The 18,392-nt window shown below is 54.0% G+C and overlaps 1 protein-coding gene across 3 annotated transcripts; it reads right to left on the bottom strand.

The window, feature by feature from the left end:
- Positions 1-5,472: 5,472 nt before the first annotated feature.
- LSM4 (LSM4 homolog, U6 small nuclear RNA and mRNA degradation associated) lies at positions 5,473-18,100 on the bottom strand. Of its 3 annotated transcripts, XM_037028816.1 has the most exons (6): positions 17,985-18,099; positions 17,655-17,715; positions 14,212-14,253; positions 10,707-10,805; positions 7,570-7,753; positions 5,473-6,111 (listed from the first exon to the last, which is right to left on the bottom strand). In XM_037028816.1, exons 3-6 carry the CDS (start codon positions 14,212-14,214, stop codon positions 6,020-6,022), a joined length of 378 nt encoding a protein of 125 aa, XP_036884711.1. In that variant the 5' UTR covers positions 14,215-14,253; positions 17,655-17,715; positions 17,985-18,099; the 3' UTR covers positions 5,473-6,019. The 3 variants fall into 3 exon arrangements, with proteins under 3 accessions (XP_036884711.1, XP_036884709.1, XP_036884710.1); XM_037028814.1 differs by lacking the exon at positions 17,655-17,715 and having other exon boundaries at positions 17,950-18,100; XM_037028815.1 differs by lacking the exon at positions 17,655-17,715.
- Between the last annotated feature and the right edge of the window lie 292 nt (positions 18,101-18,392).

Genomic DNA, 18,392 nt, shown 5'->3' with positions numbered 1-18,392 from the left:
GCTCTTGCCCATGATGTTTCCTCACCTGCAGCGCCCACTGCTTGAGATAGCCCCTGCCCCCTCCCAGGAGGAGCCTGGAGACCCTTCGGGAGCTGGTAGTTCAGGAAGCAGAGAGACTGCAGAATAGGGGAAGGTGGGCACCTGGGTCCCTGAGCACTGTCAGCAGCCTGGGTAAAAATAGCTGCCCCCTCACCCCTGCGCCTTGCAAGGCAATGACGTGGCAATGACATGACAGTGGCTACAGTGATGGGGAATGTGCCTGAAGGAGTATCTGGTAGGATCCATGTTACCATGGTGATGCTGACTAAAGCAGAGGCAGACAGCACCATCAGGTACCTACTGAAAGTGTGAGATGTGGAAACCCCATCTCTGTCCTGTTTCCAGTCTCTGGGCCTTATTTCCTTCATCTTTCAGTCTCTCTCCATCTGAGTACATCCCAGACCCTTCCCCATACATGCCAGAACCTTTAGCTACTATCCACCTCCCATCCACCCCTGTCTTGTCCTCCAATCTCACCAGCCCATGCTTCCCTGACACACCAGCCCATTCCCACCTCAGGGCCTTTGTACATGCGGGTCTCTGCCTGGAAGACCCTGAGGGTCTTCCCCTGGCATTTATCTTGTTTAATTCTTGGCTTCATTCTTATATATTTCTACCCCCATCTCCAGAGTATAAAGACCTATAGCCGGCAGCCCCCGGGAAGTCTGTCTGCCTGTCTCTGCCCGCCTTTCCCCCACTGGGAAATCAGTACGGTAGTCTCAGTGTGACAGTATGACCTCATGGTAGAAGGGGCTGCAGATCACGCTCTACAGCTGTGCCTAGCAGACAGGAATGCTCAACAGGCATTCCTTAGAAACAACCCAAATCGAATGAGCTAGAGAAGGATGAACACAGTGTGGTCCAGCCACACAGTGGAATATCAGCCAGGAGAGAAGTGAGGCACTGACATGATGCAACAGGGATGAACCTCAAAAATGACGCTGAGTGAGAAAAGCCAGACACAAAAGGCTACACGTCGTCGTATGACTCCATCTACGTGAAATGTCCAGAACAGGCAAACCACACTCGTGGTTTCTAGGGCCTTGCAGAGGTGAGAATGGGTATGAGGTTTCTTTATGGGATGAGGAAAACATTTCGGAACTAGACGGAGGTAGTTGCACAAAACTGTGAAAGATGCTAAATGCCACCAGTTGTTCATTTTTAAATGGTTAATTTTACGTTAGTGAACCTTACCTCCATAAAAATAGTAAAAAGGACATTGGGTAGAAACAGGAAATCTGAATAAAGTGTGGACCTTAGTCAACGGTGGCCAGCTTGCTGCGTCTCTGAGAGGCCCAGGAAACACTACCGTCCTGGGGCCTCTGCCCCTGCTGTGTCTTTAGCTGGAGACTTGAGAAGACAGGGAAGCTGGGTCAGACCCCAGGGGCCCAGCTGTTTGCTCCTCTCACCTTTGGCGGCCTCAAAGGTCAAGATGCCTGTTGGTTAGGAAAGGGTATGAGCAGGAGGCTGAGTGGCTGGGATGATGGCAAGGACGTTTGGGTGTCATAGAGGGGACAGTCTGCCCCCCAGGGGAGGGAGAAGCACCTACAACCCACATGGGGCTCCAAGGCAAGTCAGGGAGGGGAGGCCGTGGTGTTCAGCCCAGCTGTGGGCTCTGCTGGGGCGTCTGCTTCCTGCAGACCCAGGAACACAAACAGCAAGAATCATTTACTTGTTTTGAAGGAAAACTGAATAAGGTCTCCCTGGACAGTGTTGCTGTGCCCAGGCCTCCCAGTCCAGGAACAGACTTCTAGGGGTTTCAGAAAAGGCCCCCCTTCCAGAAAGGAGAAGCTAAGTTTCCATGGTGCCAAGGCAGGGAGGCCATAGTCCACAGGCACTTGCACTTAGGGACACTCTCCAGCCCTGGTTGCCAGGGGTGTTTAACAGGCTGGAGGGGTGCAACATGGAGGCACAGGCCTGGGGTGCTCATGGGTGGTTTTCAAAGAACAGAGAGGGGAATGATGGGGGGGGGGAAGACACTTGAGGACCCACAGAGGTAGAGTATTTTTAGGCGCTGAATGCAGCCCTGAAATATTTCCACGGCCACTCCCGAGAGTGAGCTCGGTGACTATTTCGGTGCCTAGTTCCAATGGAGGTGGGGCACCAGTGAGTCACCTCTGGGTGGCTGGGCTGAGACTGGGAGGGAGCTTTTAGGGTAGGACCGGGGGCCTGCGAGGTGACTGCTCACCAGGCCAGGTGTCTGGTGCCAGCTTCTGAGGCAGAGAGGACAGTGGCCTGGCGGCTGTCCACAAAATAGCACCACTGCTTGGGGCCCACTGGGACAATGAGCCAATTATGCTGACCCCAAGACTTAGAGAGATGGAAAGGGATCTGGGTGAGGCTTCAGACACTCCACAGGTGCTCACCGAAACACTACTTTTAGGTGGTTTCAAGCATGAATAGAGCCCTTGCTATATACCAAGCATCCATCCTTCTGTAATCCTCTTAACCCCCCCTCCCCCCCCAGGTGGAGTCCAGTCACCAGGGAGGAAACAGGCACAGCCCGGTCCAACCTGCAGGGCCCCTTGTGTCTCGAAGTCTGTCCCTCAGCTGAAGGTACTGTAAGGGGAGTGGATTTTTAAGCAGGAGCCGACCTTGCCTGCTGCCTGCCCAAACTGACTCCAGACTCCTTACTCCGTGCTGGAGACAATAGACCTTCCAAGTTCAAGACAACAGAGGGAGGAGCTCGGAGGAGCCCTTGGAGCTGTGGGGCCTCGGGCAGGGCGCTTGCCTTCTCTGTGCCTATGTGGGAACCGACCGTAGCCCAGGGGCTTTGCACTACTTATTCCCACTGCCTGTTCTCTGCTCTCTTCCCCTAGCCAGTGTCGTCTTGTCCTTCCGAAGCTAGTTTGACTGTGTCCCCTCATCCAGGCTTCCTCCTCCATGCTGTGGAAAGATCCTACCTTGGTGTCCTGGGCTTCCTTCGAGCAGAGTGCCCATCTGCCTAGGGCCTCACAGCACCTTGCCCTTCTTTCACCTCATGGCTTCCACCTTGCCTCAGTGTGCTCTGGAATCCTCTGTGGCTTCCCATCTCGCTCAGGGCCTGCATCCACCCCATACCCTGCCCCCTCACCAATCTGCAGAGGGCCTTTATATGGCTCATCTTCCATCTGAACACTCTTCCCCAAGATGTCTGGCCCCCTCACCTCTCTCAAATGTCACCCTCTTGCTATCTCTGACCATCTCCTCTGGGGTGGCTTATCATTCTTGCTTCTTTTGCCTCCAGAAGCACCTGGGATGGGGTTGTGGCCCCCATTCCTCTGTCCTAAGCCAGCCCTCTGCTGTGTTGTGGTGGGTAGCTTCTCCCACTGGGGTTGTCAGACATTAGACCTTCTCCCATACCCCATTGGCTAAGTAGCCCTATGTCCACTGGGGGATGGCAGAGGACGCTGAGCCACTGTAGACACACAATGCCAATACCAGGATGTGCCCGGCCCTCAGGTCCAGCTGGAGGGTGGGAAAACACCTGCCATCACACCACCTAGGGGCAGGGTGGGCAGTGGGGTCGAGGCAGGGCTATGAGGAAGGATGACTTGGACAAGTGTGTAGGTAAGGGTGACACGGAAAAGCAAGAGAGTACCTCCCAAATGGCTAGCTGCATCTAAGTCCCAGAAATGGGCTCTTGGCTCCAGGCCAGGTCATACCTGGGCACATGAGGCTCCCTGATGAGGACCAGGAGCACACCCTAGGGGAAGGAGGTCACTGTCCCACCCAAGGGTCTTGCACTGTCAGCTGGAAGGCACAAACCCCACTGACGGACCAGTAGCAGAACAGAAAGATTGAGGCCCTGTACTTTTGGTTTCTCTTCTTGCTGTGGGGCTGAAGCTGGTTCTTAAAACCAACCAGGAAGAAGAAAGACTGAAACAGGGCTGTCCCAACAGCCAGCTCAAAATGGGGCCTTCAGGGAGCCCAGGCACCCAAACAGCAGGGCCAGGGCAGCAGCTCACCTGCAAGGTGAGGGGAAGACAGCTAGTTAGGCTGCCTTTCAGAAAGGTCAGGGTTAGGTGGGTGTGGCAAGATTACACAGGCTTGGGGCAGGTGGGGCTGAGAGCAGCGTGGGACCAGAGGCAGGCTCCTGTCCCTGGACTTGTGAAGGGAGCTGATGGCCTCCGGGTGTTCTTGGTCCAAATCACAGTCAAACTGTCAGGAGCAGGCCTCTAAAGGACCTCCCATCGCAGTCCATGAGGCACCTGGTCCCGGAGCCCTGCCTGCATCAAAGCTCCACCAGACCAGGAGCCCAAAGGCCTTGGTGGGCCCCTGCATCCAGGGCACTGACGGTGGGGGGAGAGACTGGGAACAGGGCTCCTCCTTCCCCACCAGGCCTTCACTTCTTCCCCCTTCAGCCCTGTCAGCAGCCCTGACCCCCAGCCCATGCTGCCATGGCCTGTGTATCTGTGGTGAGGGAGATGGGTCGCAGGGGCCTTGGCTTGCCAGAGCCTCTGCCCCATCCCAACCCAGGCCAAAGTGCTGCTTTGTTAGCAGACAAGGATTCAGGGCTAGGGGTAGGGTAAGCAGTGAGTCCCCACCATGGGGTAGGACCAGGAAGAAGCAATGGTGGAGGTAAGGAGGCTGGGAGGGGGAGGCAGACCACCCCTCTTAAACCTAAAGTGCAGAGGTCTCCCAGACTGGGGAGACTTACCTACACTTGGCAGATCCCACAGTGGAGTTTCCAGGGAAACAGTGCCGTTTATTCTACTCACCCCTCCAAACTGGTCTCAACCCAGTGATAAGTGGCCGGGACTCATCTCCTAGCACCTGTTGTGCCTGTACTTACCAAAGGAAAAGCTGTCCATAGACAGTGATGCTAGAAGTTTTGCCAGTGTGGCTCAGTGTCTCAGGCGACGTGGGTGGCAGTGCCTGGAGGAGTGAAGTAGCTCCAGGAAACCTGCACGTTCCTCCAGGCATCGCCCGTCTTGGTAAACCCTGGTGTGAACAGTGCTTGCAGAAGTGTTGGTGGCAAGGCTGGGCCTTGTGGGTGCCTGCTGGCTCCCACCTCCACCTCTCACAGCACCAACTCTCTACAAAGAGGGGAGGGGATTAAGGCAAATCTGGGGCAATCCCTGCCCCAGTGCCAGTCTTACACCTTTCCTTTCATAAGAAAACCTTGAGGGACACGGCTAAGTGCCCTGTTGAAACACGTACCCTGGCTGGTGTGGTCCAGTAGACTGAGTGCTGCCCCGTAAACCGAAAGGTGGCCGGTCTGGTTCCGGGCCAGGTCCCCAGTTGCAGGTATTTGAGAGGCAACTGATCGATGTTTCTCTCCCTCTCTTTCTCCGTCCCCTCCCCTCTCTCTAAAAGTAAATAAATAAAATTTTTTAAAAATGAAACCTACTCTTGGCAAGATGGGCCACAGCCCTCAAAAGGAAACCCCTTACAGGGCTGTGACTTCCTGAGGTCACCATGTGCTGTATGTGCCCAGTGGCTCAAAAGGAATTAAGGGTTTGCAGTTGTTTTATTTTTATTTTTATAACAAAGAGGGAGAGAGGAGGCAAAGGGGCGGGGCCCAACCACATCCCCACAACAGTTTTTGAGGCACATGTCTGTCCAGATCTGTTCTGAAAAGACAACTTCAGGTCTGTGTTTCAGCAAAACTCCGTGGACGGTCAATTTCTGTGCGGAGAACTTAAAAGAAAAACCTCCTGTCTGCCTGCCACACAGGGCTCCAACAAGAGAAACAAAACAAAACTTCGGAAAATGGCCCCTCTAACCCACAAGGGCGAGGGCTCTAAAGATGCATTAACACAGAGAACCTTCTAGGAATCAAGTTGGCTGTAACTTCACAAAATCTAAAACACCAAATAACATTTCCAACTGTTGAAATGCTGGGTTAAAAAAAGGACTTGACATAAGAGGATAACAAAACATGCAGGTGGGGGTCCCCCCCAACACCTGCCTCATTTCTGTTCTGAACAGACTGGTGGACTGGAGCAGACGTGCAGCCTGGAGTAGGGGCGTTCAAGTCTCTCGGGCCGCTCGCTGCTCACTGTTTGCCCGTCTGCCTGCCTGGCTTCTTTTCTGGCTGACCTCTGCCGGTGCCTGGGATCCCGCCTCGGCCCCGGCCGCCAAACACACCTGCAGAACAGAAGTGGGGGCTGCAGGGGAGCCTGGTTCCAGGGTATTCTAACCCTTCTGAGCCTCAGTGGCCCCCTCTATAAAGTGGGGAGGGCAGGCTGAAGATGGAGTATCTGACCAGGGCCAGGCATGGGTGGTGCTTGAGAATATTCTGTGTCACAGGGGAGGACACCAGGCCCCACAGTGCAAAGAGTGTGAGGGAGGTCGGGTGAGCCACAAGTTATCCTGGGCATTGGGTCAGGATTCCCAGGAGGGCCCAGAGCTGGGGGAGGGGGTGATCATTGGAAGAACAAAGCCAGAAGGGCTTCCAAGAGGGGGAAGAACCAGGACAGGGGTAGGACTCTGGCGGAGTGGGCTAGACACCCCCAACTCTGAGGCTGAAGTCTGCAGTGGGGACCTATGACCTCTTTCATGGTAATACTGCCCTGTGGGTACACAGTCCAGTGCAGGCAGGAGTTGCCCCACCTCACCTCTCAAGGATAGAGACCAGCTTTGCCAAGCGAGTTCCACCTGCCACTGAGGTCCCTCCAGAGTAGGCAGAGAGGCGCCCCCCCCACCCCGCACCTCCCTGTGGCTCAGCCAGCAGTGGTGCCCCCCAGTGCACAGGGCCTCAGGTACGAGACAGGCTCTGAGACCCTGGGGCCCCACTAACAGTCCCTCTCAATTTTCGATCTGAAGTGCCCACCCACCCTCTTCACTATGGCTTATTCCTGTCACCTGAGCCTGGCTCAAGCTGGCTCCAGGCCTGGCATTCAGGAGGTCCCCACAGCTGGAAGAGACAGAGCCAGACCACTCCAAAAACAGGAGACTGACCAGAGAAGGTGGGGTTTACTGATGGCCTCTGGGCCCAGGGTCCAGCTGACTGTACAACCAATTTAATCTTATGCCAGAGTTGGCATATCAGGGCAGTGTGGGTGAGTCTATCAAAAAGATGTGACCATGGCTTTGTATCAAGGAGTCAGGGCAGAGAAGGATCCTGTGCTAGCCCCTGAGCTGGGGTCCTAGCCTGCAGCTTGATGAACTAGGCACTGCTGAACCCTCTAAAGAGGGGAAACTGAGGCTTAGGAAGATGTGTGCCGTGCCCAGACACAGAGAGGTATGGAGACAAAGGCTCAAGGCCCAGGTCTGTGTGGGTACCAGGTCAATCCATTGGGCTGGACCTAGAGCTGAGGGCACTGAGGACTCAGCTGGGACCCTGGGCTGGGGCAGGGGCAGGTGGCAGTCAGCAGCAGCAGCCACTCCACAGAAGAGGCCTGTGAGTCACAGCTCCCCAGCTCTGTTGGGGGTTAGGGCTAGGGCTCAGAGCCAGGCCCACTGCTGTACCATGAGAGCACCAGCCAAGAATGTCAGCACTGGGCTGAAAAAGATGCCATGTGCTGCTGCTGCCCCGAGAGAGAGAGAGAGAGAGAGAGTGAGTGTGTGTGTGTGTGTGTGTGTGTGTATGCGCGCGCAACCTACCTCGCCCAGCACCACCCATGCCACGGCCTTTCTGCTGCTTCTGCTGCTGCAGACCACCGCGACCACGACCTTTGGCCACCACCTCTTCCTTGACCATATCAATGATCTCATCAGGGATGCGCAGATACTTGATGGTGCTGCCACGGATGTAGCACTCCGGCATCCGCCAGAACTTGTCTCCGTCCTGCACGAGAGGGGTGGCTATCTGCACCTGCCATCGCCCCTGTAGGCTGCCAAGTTCACAGTCCCAGACACAACATAAGACTCCTCTGGTGGGGTCAAAATACATTCAGCACCCTTGGCACATGAGGTAGAGCCAGGGCTACATAGGAAACAGCCTCCGTGTCCTCAGCCTATCTTTCAGCATGGGATGGGATTTGTCACCTGTAGCTCAAAGCCCAGGGTGGGGGCTGCCACAGCCCAGTTGCTGTCTGCTTCTGCCCCCAGCCTTCTAGAACCTGCCTTCTGGAACCTTTTCTACATCCCTGACTCATTCATTCACCCAACTATCTCCTGGCAGGGTTTGAGTTTGGCGTGGGACACAGGGCAGGACAGACACCTTGTGAGACAGGTGAAGAGGGCCAGGAGAAGGGTGGGAGGCAGCTCTGGCACTCACCAGGAGCAGCTCCCCAAGACGCTAGTTTTCAGGGGAGCTAATGGAGGCTGGAGAGACAAGGAGGCCAGAAAAGACAAAACCCTGCAGTTCCTACTACGTGGATGCCCCCCCGCCCCCCCCCCCCCGCCTCCCACCAGGCGACTAGCACAAGGCCTTCCCCTGAAGTCCCCTCCTGCTGCCCTTGGGCAGGAGCCCAGGGATTCTTCTGCCAGATTAGTTTCTCAGCCCCACCCCCATTGCTCAGAGCCAGAAGCCTGGGTAGCCTTCTCCTCCCCCAAACCCTTAGAAATCAGACAAGACCTCTCCCTGCTTAGAACCCAATCAGAGCCAGGGATGGTGGGGCTCAGTGGGTTGGGTCTCCTCCCACAAACAGAAAGGTCGCCTGGTTAAATTCCCAGGTCAGGGCACACGCCTGAGTTGCAGGCTGGGTCCCAGGCTAGGGGCGTGCAAGAGGCAACAGATCTATGTCGCTCTCACATATCTCCCTCCTTCTCTCTCCCTTCCCCTCTCTCTAAAAATAAATAAAATCTTTAAAAAAAAATCCCAAACATTTAGAGCCCCCTTGATCCAAGGATCAGGTCCAAACTCACTATGGCTCCCAGGGCCCAAGATCTAGCCCCGCCCTAGCTGCCCTCTCTTAATACATTCAACACACTTTCCAAATGGAACTTTCTGGAACACACAAAGAGGGCTTCTGGCCCCTAGCACTTTGCACGCACCATTGTCGGTTGTTGCCCTTCCTTGTCCAGCTATCTCTAGTCTGTGACAGGGCTTGCCTCGCAGTCTCCAGTCTCCCTGAAATCCCCAGTCCTCCCCAGTCCTTGCCAGCAGTCTGGTCTGGCCCAGCAGAGGCACTCAGTGGGTGAGACAACGTTTGAGGGCTGACTCTTCCCAGGAACGTTCACGAGCCCCCATCCCAGAGGAACCCCATGAGGCCCCGCACATTCCTTTCCCAGAAAGAGTGGGCGAAGGGCCAAGTCTGTGGGGATGCAAAGTACAGCCAGGCAGAAACAGAAGGATTCTGTAGAAGCTCTCGGCCAGGGCTAGGGTTGACTTCTCCTTGATCGGCTTTCTCTCAGCCAAGGTCAGGCTGAGCCCAGTGTGCTCCCTGCAGGAGCCAGGGCTCACTGTGCTTTCCCTGTAAGTTAACGTTTCGCCTCCCAACCTGAGCTTCCCCTGGGATCGTGGCCTCTGGGGTCTCTGGATTCTGCCACCTACCACCCAAGGGATTTCGATCCTCACCCCAGCCTTTCCTCCCAACCATCTGGCCACAGAGATAAATGCCCAGGGGAGCCATGTTTCCAAGCTTAGTTCACACTGGAGACTGGACCAACCAAGGCCTGAACCTGGTAGTTGGTTCTAGGTCCCAAGAGTGGACACAGACCTACTGGCCGTGTGCAGAAGGACATATGCACATAAGACTATGCAGCGCAGCCCTGTCTGCTAAGGCCACAATGGTGCCGCCCAGACACCTGCTCCACATGGCAAGAAATCCAGAAGGGAGCTCTTAGCAGACTGGGGCGGCAGCTCCACAATGCACCATCACAAGGAGCAGGTCACGGAGCTGTGTGGGCAAGGGAAGGCGTCATGCCACCGGTCTGCCTGTCGTGGCATGAACTATCCAAAAGGATGGGCCAGGGGTATGGGGCTGCCTAACACTGTGCGTGGCAAACCCTAGGGGTACGCTGCCCATAGGCTCAAGACAGCCCCACCTTGGCTGGGGCCCTCAGCAAATTCTTCTCCTATAACCTGGGGGGCTGTGGCTGGCAGGGGGACTCAGACTGGAGTCCATGCATGTTAGTGTGAGATAGCTCTGCCTCTACCACCATCCTTGTCCTCATGGCTCTGGGGTCATCCCAGCCTGTGACCCCAGGGACCTGCCCCCAGACCTGGTGGGTTAGGTTCTGGCCCTGCACTTCCTGGTTTCAGGCCTGGGGAGATAAAAAAGCCTCCTGATCCATGAGGCTACAGGGCCACCCTTGCCCTCTGTTGGCCTGGGTACCCACTACTACACCACTATGACCTATAGCCTAGACCAATAGCAGCTAAGGCAGACAGGAAGGCGGGGTCTGCCTGCCCTGTAGGCCAACCCCTACCAGTACCGCAGGGGCTTATAGCCAGAAGCATCCGCTCAGCCTGAGTCCTTCCTGGTCAGGGGTAGAATCAGAGACAGAGGAGGAGGGGAACAGCTCAATACCTGCTCAGGAAGCACTCCCACAGGTACAGTCCTCGTAGGTTCAAAGTCCAGGCGCTGGGGACTTGGAGCCTGGTCCCTTGGCACTACTCCACAGTGAACTAGTCCCGCAGGCCCCACCCCTGGTTGGAAGACTTGTGGTAGGCTGGACGAGCCCCCCATCTCTCAGAAGGTGCAGGAAAGGGCCTTCACCCCATGTAGAGGCCAGAATGCTGAGGCCCTGTGAGCCTCCAGCCCAAGCACACCTTCTTGGTCACACTGCCCCTACCCCCACGGCCGCCCACTCCACCCACTGTCCCCAGGTCAGCTCCAGCACAGGGCACTCACCCTGGACGTGCAGATCACCTCGCGCAGGTTGATGTTCATCCAGTTGTCACAGCTTACAAGGTGCCCGTTGTATGTCTCACCATTTTTAAGCTCTACCAACTAGACAGAAATGAGCCCCAAGTCAGTCACAGGCCCCAAGAGAGGTGCACCCCTGCCACTAAGAGAAGCCCTGCCCTTGTCCAGACATGTCTTCAACTCCCCTCAGGACCCAGAGGCCACTGTATTCAGCACCCAGGCCCTCCCTCCAGGGAGCATATCTTACAGGGACGCGTTTTGCTTTTTCTGTACATTTTGCTGGGCATTGTAGATTTTCCAGAAGGACACTTTTTTTTTTTGGTGAGAGGGAAACAAAACCCAAAACAAATAAACAATAGACTGTGGTTTTAAAAAGGACCAACTCAGGTATATGCCCAAGAGAAACAAGGGCATTCATCGAAGCAAAAAATGCACGCAAGAGCCCTGGCCGGGTTGGCTGGAGCTGCAATCTATGCACCAAAAAGGCTGCGGGTTCGATTCCCGATTGGGACACACACCTAGGTTGCAGAGTCAATCCCTGGTCAAGGCATGTACAGGAAGCAACCAATCAAGGTTTTTTTTTTATCTCTCTCTCTTTCTCCCTTCCTCTCTCTTTAAAAGCAATAAACATATCCTCGAGTAAGGATTAGAAAAAATGTATATACAAATGTTCACAGCAGCCAAATATTCAAATAGGCAGAAACACCCCAAATGTCTATCAACTGGTGAACGTGACAAACACATCGCGACCCATCCACAGTGGAATACTACTCGACCATGAACAAGAGTGGGGCACTGACACAGGACAGAACCTGAAAACACTGTGACGAGAGAAGACAGACACACACGCCACAGGCTGTCTGATCCCATTCATGTGAAGTGTCCGGATCAGGCAAACCCAGAGACACAACTCAGACTGGCGGCTGCCAGGCGTGGGCGAGGGGGATGGGGAGTGACTGCTAGTGGGGATGGAGGTCTCTTCCGGGGCGATGGACATATTCTGGAACCAGCCAGACATAATGGTTGTACAACATCGCAAATTGGCTAAAGGCCACTGCACTGTTCACTTTAAAAGGTTGAGTTGTATATTTGAATTGTACTGAATAAAAAGAAAACAAAATATATTGAAAAACAACAAAAATCATTTTAAAAAATCACATTCACGTTTATAGGCACACGTATCACAGAATTAGTTAAGTCGCGGGGGAGATGAATGCAGAGGCTTCACTCTAGGTTCTTGTCCTGTTTGACATCTTTTTTTAAAAATATATTTTATTGATTATACCATTACAGTTGTTCTATTCCCCCCCTTCAATCCCCTCCACCCATACCCTCCCTCCCCCACCATTCTCCCCCCCTTAGTTTATAACCACGTGTCTCAAGTTCTTTGGATTCTATATTTCCCCCACTATTCTCGCCCTCCCCCATATCTATTTTCTACCTACCATCTATGCTATTTTCTGTGCCTTCTCCCCCCTTCTCCCCCTCCCACCCCCCTGTTTCTAACCCTCTATGTGTTCTTCATTTCTATGGTTCCACTCCTGATCTAGCTGTCCTCTTGGTTTGCTTTTGTTTTAGGTGTGGTTGTTAATAACTGTGTGTTTGCTGTCCTTTCACTGTTCATATTTTTCATCTTCTTTTTCTTATATAAGTCCCTTTAATGTTTCATATAATAAGGGCTTGGTGATGATGAACTCCTTGAACTTGACCTTATCTGAGAAGCACTTTATCTGTCCTTCCATTCTAAATGAAAGTTTTGCTGGATAAAGCAATCTTGGCTGTAGGTCTTTGGATTTCATGACTTGGAATACTTCTTTCCAGCCCCTTCTTGCCTGTAAGGTCTCTTTTGAGAAATCCGCTGACAGTCTGATGGGTACTCCTTTGTAGGTGACTGTCCCCTTATCCCTTGATGCTTCTAGGATTCTCTCCTTCATTTTGGTCTTGGCTAATGTAATTATGATGTGCCTTGGTGTGTTCCTTCTTGGGTCCAACTTCTTTGGCACTCTCTGAGCTTCCTGGATTTCCTGGAAGTCTATTTCCTTTGCCAGACTGGGGAAGTTCTCCTTTATTATTTGTTCAAATACGTTTTCCACTCGTGGCTGTTTCTTTCCCCCTTCTGGTACCCCTATAATTCGGATGTTGGAACGTTTAAAGATGTCCTGGAGGTTCCTAAGCCTCTCCTCATTTTTTTGAATTCTCATTTCTTCATTCCTTTCTGGTGGGATGTTTTGTTCTTCCTTCTGGTCCATTCCATTGATTTGAGTCCCCGTTTCCTTTCCATCACTATTGGTTTCCTGTGCATCTCCCTTCATTTCAATTAGTTTAGCCTTCATATGTTCCTCTAATTTGTGACTATAATCTACCAGTTCTGTGAGCATCCTGATAAATAGTGTCCTGAATTGTGCTTCTGAGAGGCTGGCAATTTCTCGGTCGCTTAGAGTTATTGGCTCTGGGACTTTGAGATCTTCTTGCGCCATCTTTCGGGTTGTTCGTGCCTGTTCCATAGCAGGATCAGAGCCCTAAAGTGTTCACTAGAATAGGGCAACTAAGTCGCTGGGTTGTGATGCTGTATGTGGGGGCGGGGTCAAAGAGGGACTATGGCGTCCTGTCCGCCGCCTGCCGCCACGGCCCTCACCAGTGCCACAGTTGCTGCCGTCACCGGGCCCACGCGTTTCGTCCCACTGCACGCAAGTGTGCCACCGCCGTCAGCCCTCGCCCCCTGGGGCCTGCGTGGTCTGTCTCACTGTGCGCGAATATGCGCCCACGGTCTGCCCCGCACCCCAACTGGTTCCAGTTTGTCTGTGCGCCTGGGTCGGGGGCCCTGTCCTGCCCGACCCTGCTCGCTGCTGGCTCCGCCCCTCTTACTGTCCCCTTTGAACAGTTAGATGTAGTCGGACTTCCGTATAATTCAATTTTCTGTCCTTTGGTTGTGTCTTTGTTTCTCCAAACCTTTGTTGTATTCAAACTTGGTTGTGGGAGAAGGCACAGTGTTTCCACCTATGCCTCCATCTTGGCGGAAGTCACCTGTTTGACATCTTTTAAAAAAGATTTTATTTATTTATTTTTAGAAAGACAGGAAGGGAGGGAGAAAGAGAGGGAGAGAGAGAAACATGGATGCACAAGGAAAATACCGACTGGCCACCTTTCACGCAACCCCCACTAGGGGCCTAGTCCACAACCCAGGTATGTGCCTTGACCTTGACCAGGAACTGAACCAGTGACCTTTCAGTTTGTGGGCCAGCACTCAATCCATTGAGCCACACCAGCCAGGGTGTGTTTGACATTTTTAATAAGCACATTTTACTTTTCTAAGCAGCCGAAATGACTCTGATCCCGATCCATGTAGGAGGGAAGAGAACAAGCTACTGCCTTGTGGACAGGCAGGGAATCCGGTTTGGCTGGAGGCACCTCACTCTTCACCCAGTGTCCCCGTCCCTGTGCTGGGGCTGGTCCCCACTGAAACTCGTCGCCCCAGATGGCACCTACTCACCATGGGGTGATTCTGAGCAGTCTTCAGCAGTGACAACGGGAGCTGAAAGACAGACAAACAAGGGCACGAGATTTGCCAGTTTAGTTGGCACCGGGGAGGCCTCTGGGCGGGGTCCCGCCACAGCACCAGGGGTACGGAAGCATACATGCCTAACCCCCTAAGAGGCACTCTCATTCTGCGCAACCTGAGGATGCACACCTGCCTCCCAGTGTAGGACAGAACATCTCAAGCTCCACCTTTCCTCCCAGAGGCAGCTGCCACCTAGTCCCATTGCTGACCATTTGATTTTTTTTAAATAACCCACGCTATACATTTCCCTCACACCCACCATGCTTATCAACAGCATCACAGTGTACAGGTCCCTCTGCTGCTGCTGTATGCTCTACCGATGTCTGAGTCCATCCACATGGATACAGGAAGCTCTGGGTCTTTCACTTCCAGCATCACATATGGTTACCACCACCCCTCTTCAGAGATGGCATACTGAGACTTAGAGGCTGAGAATGTTGCCCGGCATTAGAGCTAATAAGCGGAAGAACTTAGCTTGACCCTTCTGTCTGCAGCCAGAGGGGGCAGCCCCCACTGGCCCAAGGGTGATTCGGCCAGGCACAATAGGGAGTCAGTCCACCTCGATCTGGGGAGACCACATCTGAACTGAGTTTTCAAAGACAGGACTTCACTAGGTAAGAGGAAGAAGCATTCCAGAAAATCTTTGTGGCTACTGCAAGAGATGGTAGGTAAAGGATGGATCTTTTAAAATTCACCCAGATAAGGTGGGCTTTTAAGATATTGACTTTTCCATCATTTTGAATTCCTTTTTCATAATAAACATGGTGTAACTGGGGGAAAAAAATCAGCTCTTCTCATTCTGGAAACCCAAATCAGGACCCTGTACACTGGAGCGGCCTCTGGCTCTCCAGAAGGCTGACTCAGGTGGCAGTGCTTGGGTTCAGGGTCCAAAGGAGCCTATTTAGTGTGGCTAGATGAAGGTTCTGGGCAAAGGGCCCCACAGACAGGAAACTGCCTCAAGGAGGAACAAGGCCTCCCCCAGTCCTGCCCTGGCCTCACACTACTGATCTGATCCGGGCGGCTGTTTCTTCAGGCCGTGGGACTGGATGGCCTCTCCAGTGGAGGCCGGAAATGGCCCTTAGCCCCCAGAGGGTGGCTTCCATGGAAGGGCTTGGGTGGGGGGTCCAAATCCCATATTCCACAGGCCTTCCCTGAAAAGAGTCACAGGGGGAGGTCCAGCGACAACAGGAAGCCAAGTCCAAGCCCACTTCCTGCACTGGCTTCCTGGACAGCCAAGATAAGGAGAAAGAACAGGCCACGTGGAGAAGGGGCAGCTGCTCCACAGAGGATGAGTAGGTCGGAGACCAATGGAGCCAACCACAGCTCCTGCCCTCTTGTTTGCATGTGTCTGTGTGACACTGTAACAGGACGCTCCGCTCTGTGCTTGGGGCCATAGGCCCAGATTGCCTTTTACTGCGCAGAAGGTGCGGGGTTTCCTGGGCAGTGGGAATCTGAACCAAGATGATCAGACACCTGGATCCTCCTCCCAGATCACCAGAGAGGGGACAGGGTCAGACTAACCCTGGAATATGAGAATGAAAATGGACTCAGTTGCCAAGATGTGCAGGGAGGGTCAGAGAAGGGAACTGTCCAGGGACACACAACCAGGCCCTGGTAAAGCCAGTGAAAGCAGACGGATGGGCTTGTCAGTACAGGACCCACAGCCTCCATTGTTGTCACTGGCAGTGCCCTAACCACAAAGCATCTGAAAAGACATGTGAAGCCCGGAAGGGACCAGGACCTGCTCCCAGTTCTCCCCTGAATTCCCTATCCCCACTCCCCAGGCAGGCCACAGGGCCAGATCTGACAGGGCTCCAGAAAACTGGCCCACACCGCTCCTCACACACCACACAGGTTCCTACTCCTCCACCTCTGCTCCTGTGGTTCACACTGCCTGGGGGGCCCTTCCCTAGGCTGACTGCTGCTCAAACGTCCCCTCCCTCCACCAGGCCTTCATAATAACCCTATTTAGGAAATGAGGTTTCCACCTGGGCCACCCTCTGCTGTTTCCATCACAGGGCGCAACCGGTCTCTAATTATCTTGTTTACTTGTCTTCCTGGCTAGACTTGAAACACCAGGCCTCCTGCTAGACTGGAAAACTCAGAAGGTGTGGACTTTGTCCAGCGCCAAGCACGGGGCCAGGCACACAAGAGGGACTCAGTAAATATTTGTTGAAGAAATGAGGGAAATACACATACTGCCGAGGGAGGTCCATGGGTTGAGTAGGATGCTTGCCCCACCCCACAAATAAGGAAACGCTCAAGGGAGAGGTGGCATCTGAAGAGCCCTCCACTGTGGCAACAACGGCCAGGGACAGTGGCCACATCTTGCCATCTCCATCCTCATCCCCAAACTACGCTGGAGACAGAGGAGAGAACGGGAGGGTCCTGGAGAATTTTAAACTCCATGGGAAAGTCGAAGATGCATGAAGGTGTCAAGGGAAACGGGAGAGGGCCAGACACCCAGCTGTGGAGGAGATTGGGCCATCTGGAACTGGGGAAGTTAGAAAAGCCAAAAGAATGATTCCTTTCTCTGGGCTTTCTCACAATGTTTGGGTTCCAGACCAATCCAGGGCTGGACTGAGCGGCTTCCTGAGGTTCCCAATTCAGGAAGCTGTCATGGACCATCCCCAGATACACACCTAGCCCCTCACTTCTGGCCTGCCAGGACCACAGGGAAGTGAGTGTGTGTCATGCCTTGTCCACTCCCGAACACTATTCTGGCTGAAATATATTGTGTGCTTTGCACAGGCACTGTTCTAGACTCTGGGAATGTATCAGGATAAACACAAAGATCCTGCCTCTATGGAGCTTAACAAAGAGGGATCCTTCTGGTCATGCCATCAGGCCAACTCTGCCCTCCAGCAGAGAGGAACCAGGTCCCTTCTCTCAATTCCTGTTCTATTCATCAATAGTTGTGGGGACCTTCACCAACCCTAAGGAACATGCGGCAACGGTCTCTGAGACTCAGGTGTTGATGGGCCAAGCACACTCCCCCTCCCACGAGGCCATCTCTGAATTCCTCAGTGAGGGGGGGGTCTCCATTTCCCTGTCAGGGTCTCATTTTATTTCTTTTTGTGAACTGAGCCAGTGTAGTTAGTCCAGTTTTGGCTCAACCGCCCCCCTCCGCCCCACCTACTGTGTGATCCAAGGAGAAGAAAACCCCTTTTCTGGGTCTGTGTTTCAGCCTGAAAACGAGAGGCACAGGAAGTTGTGCTGCTAATTTTCTAAGGGCCTTGTAAGCCCTGATATCCGCAAAACTGGTTTAATTTGAGAACTTAGAAGGGCACCCTGCTTCCCGGCACTCCGGCTTCGCAATACGAGGTCAGACTGGGTCGGATGCACTTGGGTATACCTCTCTCTGTCAAACTCACTCTGCTGCATCCACCGGGCCCTTCGGCGGGTCCCCTTCCTCTCCGGCCTCGGCTTCCCCATCTGCAAAATGGGAAGACTGAGGCTAGTCTACTATACTAAGACTACACGTTCGTCCAACTGTAAGTACCCGGAGACCGACGCGCTAGATACGCTAGGAGAGCCCCCGCCTCCTCCGGACTCAGTTTCTCCTCCTCGGATCGAGGGGAACGACTAGAGGCCCGGATCACACGCTCGCTCTGCATCGCCCCCGCCCCAACGCAAGCCCCAAGGAGCCTTGGCGGCCGCGCCCCACGCCTCTAGAGGAGAGCTCGCCATCGCCTTGCCCTCACCATGGTGTCGGCGGGGACCTAAGCCTCCGGTCACTTCCGCCACCGCTGCCGTCGCTGCTCACGCTCCCACCGGTAGCCTCCCTGCCGCGCGCCACTAGGCTGAATGGAGTGGCAGCGACAGAAGCCAGTCAGCACGGAGCTTTGGAAAAGGTAACCAATGTACGTGGAGTAGGGCGGGGCCTGCTAGGCACGAAGGGCTTGGCCAGCGCTGCTCCCGCCGGAGGAATGAGGGAGAGAGCCGTAAAGTGCCGCAGTGAGTGCTGCAAAAGGGAGTAGAGCTACGTGCGCCGGCGCTGGAGTCCCGGTGGGTAGGGATTTTGGCTTAAGTAGAAGTTACGGTGATCTGGCCTCCACGCTGTGGACAAAAATGATTACTCCTTCCAGCTTGCAGCTGGAGAAACCGACGCT

The sequence above is a fragment of the Sturnira hondurensis genome, unplaced genomic scaffold, assembly GCF_014824575.4.
Source record: "Sturnira hondurensis isolate 20B ecotype Veracruz unplaced genomic scaffold, ASM1482457v3 Scaffold0020119, whole genome shotgun sequence".
NCBI lineage: Eukaryota > Metazoa > Chordata > Mammalia > Chiroptera > Phyllostomidae > Sturnira > Sturnira hondurensis.
The sequence above is the reverse complement of the archived record's forward strand: the minus strand, read 5'-3'. Positions and strand labels throughout refer to the sequence as shown.